General features: G+C 33.5%; 1 protein-coding gene across 2 annotated transcripts; it reads right to left on the bottom strand.

The window, feature by feature from the left end:
• Positions 1–7,375: 7,375 nt before the first annotated feature.
• LOC131654857 (transcription factor bHLH110-like) lies at positions 7,376–10,415 on the bottom strand. 2 transcript variants are annotated; one of them, XM_058924784.1, is made up of 7 exons: positions 9,956–10,415; positions 9,277–9,871; positions 8,718–8,846; positions 8,554–8,619; positions 8,348–8,413; positions 7,968–8,027; positions 7,376–7,738 (listed from the first exon to the last, which is right to left on the bottom strand). In XM_058924784.1, exons 1-7 carry the CDS (start codon positions 10,099–10,101, stop codon positions 7,583–7,585), a joined length of 1,218 nt encoding a protein of 405 aa, XP_058780767.1. In that variant the 5' UTR covers positions 10,102–10,415; the 3' UTR covers positions 7,376–7,582. The 2 variants fall into 2 exon arrangements, with proteins under 2 accessions (XP_058780767.1, XP_058780766.1); XM_058924783.1 differs by having other exon boundaries at positions 8,718–8,849; positions 9,956–10,413.
• Positions 10,416–11,131: the final 716 nt, after the last annotated feature.

Here is an 11,131-nt window from a genome sequence, read left to right as displayed (position 1 = left end):
TGATCTTCCCCAAAAGGTTAACCCAAAGATCAATGAGATAGGAGAGAAGCATGCATGTAATCTTATTCAAATGCAAATTAATGATAGGTGGAATCTTAGGGGTAAAAATTATGGTATGACACAAGAGAATTCTCATCAAAATATGATGCTTCATTCAGCTCTCAAAACCTTTATCATCTAATTTTTCAGCTTGGGAAACTTTTGACTCAAACTTTTTCTTTTTGACTCAAGAGCAATATATTAAGTTTGCCTCTTAGGTTCATCTTCTTTGAGTTTAATCTCATGACCATGAATGACTCTTATGATGTCTTCAAGAGCTAACATGTTCAAAACATATGCTTCTTGAATAGCAGTAACCTCTGGTCTTCATTTTTTGAAGACTCCTTAGAATTTTATTGACACGATCAATATTAGCTTTTGTTAATAACTTTGAGTCTTGTTATTAAAATATGAATCTATAAAACAAGGATTTTGTTTATAACTTTGAGTCTTGTTATTAAAATATGTAATCTAGAAAACAAGGATTCCATGTTTTCATGTTCTTCCATTTGAAATACTTCATATTTCCTTACTAAGATATCTTCTTTAGATTCTTTGACTTACTTGTTGTCTTTATAATTGACACATAAAGAGTTATAGGTACTTTTTCTTTGTTAGGATTTGTTTTCAATTTCCTTGAAGATAATTTTGAAGTCAATATAAAGTTTTTAGCATTGTCATGCATTCCTTAGCTCTTTTTCTACTAATCACTCAATTCCTTTCTTGTTAGCAATACACCACCAATATTTACACGTGCTATCTTGTACCACTATCTTGTACTACATCCAAAGGATTTACATTTTGAGATATTAAGAAGCTACAAGTTTATCTTTCTAATAGTCAGATTTTTTTCCATCAAACATAGAAGTTTTGAATGAGTAAGGAGCTATATGTTTCTCCATCTACATCTTGAGATATAAAGAAGTGTTGAAGCGGTATAGCAGCAAGCAACAAAAGATTTTGAAATATTTATCCGGAAAGTTATCGTGTCCACAAAGATTAATGCTACTGAACTGCCGTTCGACGGATTCTTAGTTCTTGAGTTCGGGTTAAAATGGGTTTTAAGTAAACAAGGAAAACATAACATATGGACATAAAATAAATTCATTCTTGATAGAGAATAGCTTATCTGGTTTGAATCTAAACTACTCCTCACAAACTTAGATTTATCACTCCGCCGTACTCAATCTACAATACTCATCAGAATCACCACATATCCATCACATCAATGTCCACGTCTGCAACACCGACGGGAATTCAACTATATTGCTCTTTCGATGATGTCTCAACCGATCGAACAACACAGAGACATTAAACTCAGATATTATGTGGATGTTAACCCCAATCCTATGTCTAGAATCAAAAGCTAACAGATATCCCCCTAATCAAGATTTGTGATGTCTATTTCTACAACAACACAAATCCAAAACATTTAAGCAAAAAGATCAAGGAAACACCGATTAAGATTTGTAAAGCAAACTTTATACAACTAGTAAAAAGAGTAACAAACATCCATGGGTTTAGAGTATTTACATACAAACTCACCAAAAGAGAAATACAAAGAGAAGAGAAGAAGAGGAACCAAACATTTCTTGGTTTGTCAACACCAATCGATGAGAAATTCGACCTCCGATCATCAAGATGCATGCTCCATTGTTGTTTTCAAGCTCTCCCTACTCAAAAATGGCTGTGATGACTTTGGGAACAAATACCCCAAAGCATAACCCTAAAAAATGTGATTTTTCCCTATTTAATGACTTTCCAAACCGCCCAGACCGCGCTTAGCGCGCAAATCCGCGCTTAGCCCGCTCAACAGAAAATTGAAATCTTATTTTGGTCATATCTTGAGAACCGTAACTCCGATTTGCGCCCAGTTCGAAGCGTTGGAAATCTTATTCCATGCTCTATCTAAAAATGAATAAATATCAATAAAATTGATGATTTTTCTCATATTTGTTTTGAGCGTTATCCGCCGATGAATTGGTAAAATCGCGTGCTCGCCGCCGTGTCTTCGACACTTTATTCCTCAAAGCTTCGAACACGCATAAATACCTACAAAAAGACAACAAAACTATCAAATGGTAAATATTTACACGAAAACGTAACAAAACACAAACGATACAAACAGACACAAAAACGGGGAATTATTCAAACGGTATTAACAAAAAGTATCGATAAGTGCCACTATTTACAAACACAAAATAACTACATTTTGGCACTTAACAACTCTCCCCAACTTGAATTTGTTTGTCCTCAAACAAGGCCAAACACTCACATTGCAAAAGTAAAAATCCAAAGAATCAAGAATCAACAAGATTTGGAAAAACGAAACAATTGTACGGTTCAAACAAAAAAGTACAAACAAAGTAAATACTTACCACAATCCTACAACGACAACATGAGAACGAAACGAATCCTAAGTACAAAAATCATACAAAACATTCTAAAACAAAACAAGCTCAATCACGAATCACGCCTAGCAAAAATTCATCGGTAGATGAAAAACACCGAAAGGTGAGGACTTTGACACACACCCGACAAACTTGCAAACAATAGACAAAATTATGCGTTTATCCAAAAATAGTATCGAAAACACAACGACACGAATCACAAGGGCTTTAAAGGTTGTAATGTGGCTCGGTTAACAAACAAGTGATAATTCCTAAAGCTAATCAAAACAAAAACTTGCCTAAACCTAAGGAAGTAATTACTTCCACAAAGTTTCAAACAAAGGAATTTTAATCAAACTTCTTCTTCCTCACATGTTTCACACCAAACACAATACTTGTTAACACAAATCTTATTCCAAACTCTTTTTGTTCTTTTCTTTTTCCAATTTTTTTCTTTTTTCTTTCTTTTTCTTTTCTTTCTTTTTCACAATTTTTTTTCTTTTTCTTTTATTTTCACAACCATATACCAACCACATCATAAAGAGGCAAACATCCTCTCCCCAACTTGAATCCAACCACAATATACATTGAATACTCCCTACTTTCTAAGGCAAGGTAAAAATTCAAACTATAAATCATAGTTCAGGGTTCAAGAAACAAAGAATCAACATCCAAACACAATCGAAAACCAAACGCTCATAGACAAGTATTAAGAAAAAACAATATGGATATTGACAAAAAGGCTCAAAGGGGGTTACTAATGCTCACACACTCACAAGGTGAATTGATATTTAGCTATGGTAGTTGTGCTCAAAATCAAACAAGTGCCTTGATCACTTTCGTGCATTCACAAAATCAATACAGACGAAAGATTAAACATAATAATATCCAGTTAAAACAAGAAATGTCGGTCACTCACATATATACACAATGGAAAGCCACTTCACATTTATGGTAAAAAAGGGGAAACTAATGTGATTCAAGTCATGAGCAAGTTATGCAAAAAAGAATGAATGATATGAAAATTGTACAAATGAAAAGTCTCTTAAACATGTTATGCTATAGAAAGCGATAAACGAGTACCTTGCTATGTACAAATTCGAACAATCATTACCGCACAATTGGCATGTTGAATCAATCAAAATTGAAGAATTACCAAATGCAACTTCCAGTTATCGAGCCAAAATTTGAGTCTAAACAACAACAAAATAATTAAAATTATAACTATAAAATACAATACTATAAAGCCTTGGTGTAAGTGGGAAAAAGACGAGTCAAATGAATCATTAAAAAGAATTCATTAGCCAAAAGCTACAGACCGCGCTAAGCGCGGTCTAGCACGCTAAACGCGGTCTAGCACGCTAAACGCGCTACACCAGAAAGACAAAAACCAGTGCAACAAAACAGAAATTCCAGTGTGCCTCCACTTAACACATTTACATCTCATTTACAGAAAAACAGAAAAATAAAACCGTTGGGGTGCCTCCCAACAAGCGCTCGTTTTACGTCGTTAGCTCGACTCCTTTTATTGTTTCGCGAATGGTAAGAAACTTCCTCGCGGTACGCCAATGCTTTCGCCTCAAACGCAACCTAAAGGAAACGTCCTGCCCAAACACTTAACAAACGAATCAAAAGCAAAAGTATATACAAGTATGTGTAAAAACATAATATACATAAAACACAATATTTACAAAATCCTTATTTGGCTAAACAAATTGAAAAGTGAAAATTTATAATTTACGAACTATCCGAGTTCAATTTGTTTAGCCAACTTCACCTTGCTAAATAGCAAAAGTAAAGAGGAACAAAATCAAACACACAAACATGTATAAGTATGAAAATATAAACATGTATCAATATAAGAAAATATACAAGTATGAGAATATGCACAAAATATACGATATTCACAAAACTCAAAAACAAAGAAACTATCGCAATGCGAATTCAATAAAAACACCAATCCCCGGCAACGGCGCCATTTTGTTGAAGCGGTATAGCGGCAAGCAACAAAAGATTTGGAAATATTTATCCGGGAATTTATCGTGTCCACAGAGATTAGTGCTATTGAACTGCCGTTCGACGGATTCTTAGTTCTTGAGTTTGGGTTAAAATGGGTTTTAAGTAAACAAGGAAAACATAACATATGGACATAAAATAAATTCATTCTTGATAGAGAATAGCTTATCTGGTTTGAATCTAAACTACTCCTCACAAACTTAGATTTATCACTCCGCCGTACTCAATATACAATACTCATCAGAATCACCACATATCCCTCACATCAATGTCCATGTCTGCAACACCGACGGGAATTCAACTATATTGCTCTTTCGACGATGTCTCAACCGATCGAACAACATAGAGACATTAAACTCAGATATTATGTGGATGTTAACCCCAATCCTATGTCTAGAATCAAAAGCTAACAGATATTCCCCTAATCAAGATTTGTGATGTCTATTTCTACAACAACACAAATCCAAAACATTTAAGCAAAAAGATCAAGGAAACACCGATTAAGATTTGTAAAGCAAACTTTATACAACTAGTAAAAAGAGTAACAAACATCCATGGGTTTAGAGTATTTACATACAAACTCACCAAAAGAGAAATACAAAGAGAAGAGAAGAAGAGGAACCAAACATTTCTTGGTTTGTCAACACCAATCGATGAGAAATTCGACCTCCGATCATCAAGATGCATGCTCCATTGTTGTTTTCAAGCTCTCCTTACTCAAAAATGGTTGTGATGACTTTGGGAACAAATACCCCAAAGCATAACCCTAAAAAATGTGATTTTTCCCTATTTAATGACTTTCTAAACCGCCCAGACCGCGCTTAGCGCGCAAATCCGCGCTTAGCCCGCTCAACAGAAAATTGAAATCTTATTTTGGCCATATCTTGAGAACCGTAACTCCGATTTGCGCCCGGTTCGAAGCGTTGGAAAGCTTATTCCATGCTCTATCTAAAAATGAATAAATATCAATAAAATTGATGATTTTTCTCATATTTGTTTTGAGCGTTATCCGCCGATGAATTGGTAAAATCGCGTGCTCGCCGCCGTGTCTTCGACACTTTATTCCTCAAAGCTTCGAACACGCATAAATACCTACAAAAAGACAACAAAACTATCAAATGGTATATATTTACACGAAAACGTAACAAAACACAAACGATACAAATATACACAAAAACGGAGAATTATTCAAACGGTATTAACAAAAAGTATCGATAAGTGCCACTATTTACAAACACAAAATAACTACATTTTGGCACTTAACAAGAAGCTATAAATTTATCTTTTTAATAGTGAATTATTTGTCCATCAAACATAGAAGGACTGAATAAGCATCTAAATTATAAGTGTCTCAATGGAGTAACTTTAAAAAATGACTCTGATGAGTCAAATGGTAGCAATGTGCTCTTCACTTTATGAGATGATGATACATTCTAAAAAAATTGAGAACTTTATTCTCATGACATTCCGGTGCCATGGAAATGGATGATCTATAGATTGAGGGTTGATGCATGATCATTTATTTACATTGACGCAAGGTATTCTGCGAGATTGTGTCGGTGGTTGAAGGACCTCCTCCCAACTCAAAAGTTGTAACATAGGTTTTAAGGCTGATTTTATATATGTAGAAATTTTGTGAGTGGTTTATGGATTATGATAGTTCTTTTTAACCATGCTTGTCAATGATGACAATCTCACATTAACTAAAATTATAAACAAAAGGGAGGAAAATGCTATAAAAATGAACTATATAGTTATTTCATTATAAAATATATCAATCATAAGCATTTTAAATTTGAATATGACATTTATTTTCTCTTATATAGTCTTGTGTTTGAATATTGTGAAGGGTGAGTTAAATATTTGTTTTTGATAGTGTGGGTGTATTGGAGTTTCTTTTTTTAAAGTTTGGTATCCGATTTTGTGATCGACTAATCCAAAGGGATCAATCTCACTATTAATTTGCGGATGTCTCATTTTAAGTCAGAGCAAAGCTCTATATGGACATGCCCAACACATGAATTGTTAGCACTGAGCAGAATTCGAGCCTGAGAGGATAACACATGAATTGTTAGCATCTAACAGGATTCGACCTGAGACTTTGAGAGGAGCATACTCAAGATCCAAGCCTTCGCCAACAAACCAATCTCTATGGGATGGGTGTATTGTGGTTAGGGGCGGTCGAGGATAGTTGATGTGTCCTGAGAATTTTCACATAGTATTTTTTTAGTTGACATTAGAGAACACTAGTTTTTTCTCCATATTTCAAATTTCTATGCTATATTCTTGTGTGGTTATTGTATTAGGTTTCTTTATTTTCTCCATATATTATCCCAATAATTGGCTTGCTTGCTTGTTGAGGAGTACAGATAAATCGAGAGGTGGCCAAATGCTTCAGAATCAGGATCACAAAAGAGAAAAACGCTACATCTCCACCTTAAACTTTAAGAAATTAAATATATGAGTCACAATATTGACTCATTCATAATAGATGTGAGATTTAATCACTTACCAACTCCTAACATTAATATTTTCTTTCTATTAAGATTTATTCTACTAAGATAATTATTCATGTTGGATGACAGTGTAAAATTATTTTACATGCATCTCCATTAAACTCAAAATATTTTATTGTTAACCAAAGTTCATTTGTAGCAAACAACCAAATAATTTTTCGAAAATAAAAATAAAAATTTAGAAGTTATGTAGGTTTGAAACATAATTGAATGTTTGGTCTTTGGAAAAAAAAAAGCTACCTTTATAATTCAAAGCATGAAAAGAGCCAAAATCATGAAGTTGCTGCCACTTCCCAATCATTCTTAGATTGCATTTTTTTTTTACCAAAGCCTTATATCCTCATGTTTCAATGATTTTATTTTCAAGCTGTGGATTTGTTTGAGCTATATAAACCATTTGCTTGTAGAGGCATATTAGAAGATAAAGGTTTGTTAACCCTAATAAGCAACGGGTGGCAAAATGTACGTACAATTTAATTAACGATACAAGATGTTTAATTTAATGGATCAAACTTGGCCATCATTGATTCTTACGAAGGAAGATCAAGTTTGCTCCATTAAACATGGATACACCAAAGTTTCATTTGAATGATTATTTGATATTATTATTACTATCAATAATCAAGCCGGTCCACCAAAGTTCGGGCGCTGTTGCCACACCTCTGTGCTGCCATCGCCGGCTATGTATGACATGCATGACAATGGCACGAGACACAGGCCTCGACTTCTCAGATATTGCTGCTTTGGTTCTCCATTTGTGTCACCTATGGCTGAATCCTGATGTTATGAATATGAAGCCAATTAGTATTCAAGATTAGGGAAACATAAATTTTCTTTAGTAAGCCAATGAACGCGTACAACGCATAACCCTGACACGTAGACAAGCATAAAAATTTGAAAAAAAAAATGAATTGAATATAATTATATGAGTTGATATCACGTAAGACACCGGATACACCTTTTATCAGAAGTGTCAGTGCTACAAAGAATTGAATTGAATTCTTACCCCTTGCATCAATCTGTTGTTTTGGTTTTGCGTTGACTTCATATAAGGAACACTCAGTGTCTGCACGAAGGAGAGTTATTAATTTGTAAGAATTAAGAGGTATACAATTTTGTTTAAGGTATTTGTATCAGAGTTGTCTCAGGTTTTTTTAAAACTCTATGTAGACTAGTCGCAGATTAACCATGGCAAAACAAATAATGTGCTACTAAACCACGATTTAATCGTGACAATATTTTATAAGATCCTATTTAGTCACATTTTAGCCGTGACAAATTTTGAACCACGCAGAGTAATCTACCTCGCATGTCTTCAAAGACGATCCTGCTTGATATTCAAATAAATTCCTTAGAATATACTATGAGCATGTGGAAAATATATACCTCGACTTGGCCTTGAAGGAATTTAATGTATCCAATAGCTTCCATGAGTACAGATGCAGTGTCAGTCTGCAACATCAAATTCAACATATATATACTTTCCAATCAACAAATATTAAAAAGCATAGATGAATAAATTACTCCTTTCATTTCATTCCAATTATATGTTATGCCACACAAATTGAAGAAATGTTTACTCAGTATTTTACCTTTCCAAAAGGAGCCACTAACTGTTGAAGAGCCGCAATCCTATCGCCTAATTTCTCTTTCCTAACCTGAAGTATTAATTTCCCAAAAAAGCCATTAATTAATGCAACACAAGTAATTAGCAGTCTAATTATATATTGTTTTTCTTCCATAAAAAGTAAGGCACCTTAAAGGGTGCACACGAAGGTTTAGATTCTGATGAAGATCGCGATTTCTTCAATGCGGTTTCAGATTGAGAAGCCTTTGATTGCATCACTCTCTTAGTTTCTCCACCACCATTGTTGAGTAGCGACGGCTTCTTTAATTTTGCAACAAAAAGAGTAAAGATTATTAGTCCAATATTATTCAAGTGGCCCAGTCTTCTTCAAAAAAGAAACCAAAAGAAAAGGAGAAAAGATGATAATATTCTGATTAAAGATATATGCATCATGTCAAAAAGAGAAAATGTTTTGCCACAAGTTAATTAATAAAAAAAAAATCATTGCAAAGAGTAACTTTTTTTCATCAAAAGATAACTTATCTGCTTGCTCTAGTTAGTCAACTTCATTATAATTACTAGTATATTCCTATAAGATCATTCTTAATTCTCTCTTATATTGTTTTGCAAAATAAGTAAAATAATATAATATTTTTTTCGAATATCAATCTTACATGCACGTATGGCATAGAGAAAAATACTTTTAAGAAGTTGAAAAGAAGAAATTAAAGGAAATAGAGATACTCACATTAATGGAGTTACTAGAAGAGGATCGGTTCGCGAGTTGGTTCTGCATCGGATGAAGATGAAAAGAAAGGTTTTCATGATCATTAGTTGTAAATCTACCAAGATGATGATCTTGTGAACTAGTTAATAGATCTAATGACTGCATGTTCATATCCAAAGTTGTGGTTGAAGACGAAGACGAGTATGGATTCATGTTCGAGATGTTTATACTAGGGTGAATCTGGCTACCAATGTTAGGATAATTTTGAGCATTATAGAACTCTCCACCAGTGTAAAGATTTTTGAGCATGAGAGCATTCATATCCTTGTGTTCATCATTAGTACAATTCTTCATATTTATCGTAGCGGACGAATCATCGAGTACTCCATAGTTCTCCATGCTTGAATTAGGAGGAGTGTAATTAAGCATTTCAGTAAATTTAGGGAAATTAGTAAAAGAAATCTCTTCCTTAGTAGAATCTGACTCATGGTTTCTGTTAACATCATCACTAGTCCATTGATGATGATAACCTAAATCTTGAATCATCGCATTTGATCTCGAATATCTCGGATTAACTTCATGGAGGTTTGAGTTGAAGTTACCTTCAGCATTATTCCTACATAAATAAGACAAATTAATTTAATTAACCCTAGTCAACAAATGAAACCCTAGAAAAAAATGAAAACTCAAAGGGACTTACAAAGTGATGTTTGTTGGGGTCCAAGAGTGGATGGTGGTGGTTCCTCCTCCAACAGCATAAGATGATGGAATAGAAGAAGATAAAGAAGAAAGAGGAGGAGGTTGTTGGTCTTGAAGATGATGGAGATTTCTAGATTCCATAATCATAAATTTATAATTATGATTGTTCTATATAGCTTGTTAAATAAAGGGTTGATTGAAAATCCCAAGATGATGAGTAACAACAATTAGGATGGTTTAGTAAATGGAATGGAATCTCTCTACTGTAATGAAAGGAACACAGTTCCAGGTGACACCCACATACCTCGGTTGTTTGCCCCCACTTTTTTCTTGGGTTTCATCTTTACTCTTTCTTCATCTTTAAAGTATCCTTGAAAAGGAAGTAAGAGAATGATGAGTAGTATATTTCATATATATTTCAATCTATATACCCATACTATATACCTTTCTCTCTCTAGAAAAACACTTTTAATTATTTTATTTCCTTTCAGGCCTACTTCACTTTTTTCACTCCTTTTTCTCTCTTGCAGCTTTGAGTCTATAAATAAATATATGTGCATAAAGAATTATATAATTTTGTCCTTTATTGAGTCCACTTTTTTTTTTCTTTCTTTTCAATTTTCTGCTTGATTATTATTATTATTATTATTATTATTATTATTATTATTATTATTATTATTATTATTATTATTATTACTCTCTCCAGCTATGTGTCCTGATGAGGCAATTACAGGAAAACGATTAGAGTCTCCATATGTTATGATTAAAAATATAATATTGTATGTCCCTTAGATCCCAAGGCTTCAACAAAGTTCTGATATTTGAAATCATAGCACCCACGCTTGAGTTCTTTCTTTATTTACACCCCACATGTTTAGAACCAAGGAAGGATACTCTACTATTGTCTCATTACATATATATGTGTGGTTCTTGGTGAGTTTGTGTTGTTTATTGTTTTGTGTTACCGACTTAAAAGAATCAAGTTAATTAAGGCTATGTATAACCGTATGTTATTTTGAACTCAACCAAATCTAATAAGAGAATGGCTCTCAAACCAAGGGAAAATGTTGAAATATGTCTTATAACTTTAAGTGATAAACAAAATTTTATTTTAAGTGTAGAAGCCAAAATGTAGTTAGGAGGTTGACAGAAGGTGTTGGAACCGTGAGTAGGGGTT

This window comes from Vicia villosa, linkage group LG3, assembly GCF_029867415.1.
Source record: "Vicia villosa cultivar HV-30 ecotype Madison, WI linkage group LG3, Vvil1.0, whole genome shotgun sequence".
NCBI classification, from domain to species: Eukaryota; Viridiplantae; Streptophyta; class Magnoliopsida; order Fabales; family Fabaceae; genus Vicia; species Vicia villosa.
Note: the sequence above shows the minus strand (reverse complement) of the source record. Positions and strands in the feature narration are given on the sequence as shown.

Coding starts and splice junctions, on each gene's coding strand:
- LOC131654857 (XM_058924783.1), bottom strand. CDS start 10,101: ATGATTATGGAATCTAGAAATCTCCATCATCTTCAAGACCAACAACCT. Junction 9,872..9,955: donor ACCCCAACAAACATCACTTT/GTAAGTCCCTTT, acceptor TTATTTATGTAG/GAATAATGCTGAAGGTAACT. Junction 8,620..8,717: donor CTTCGTGTGCACCCTTTAAG/GTGCCTTACTTT, acceptor TTAATACTTCAG/GTTAGGAAAGAGAAATTAGG.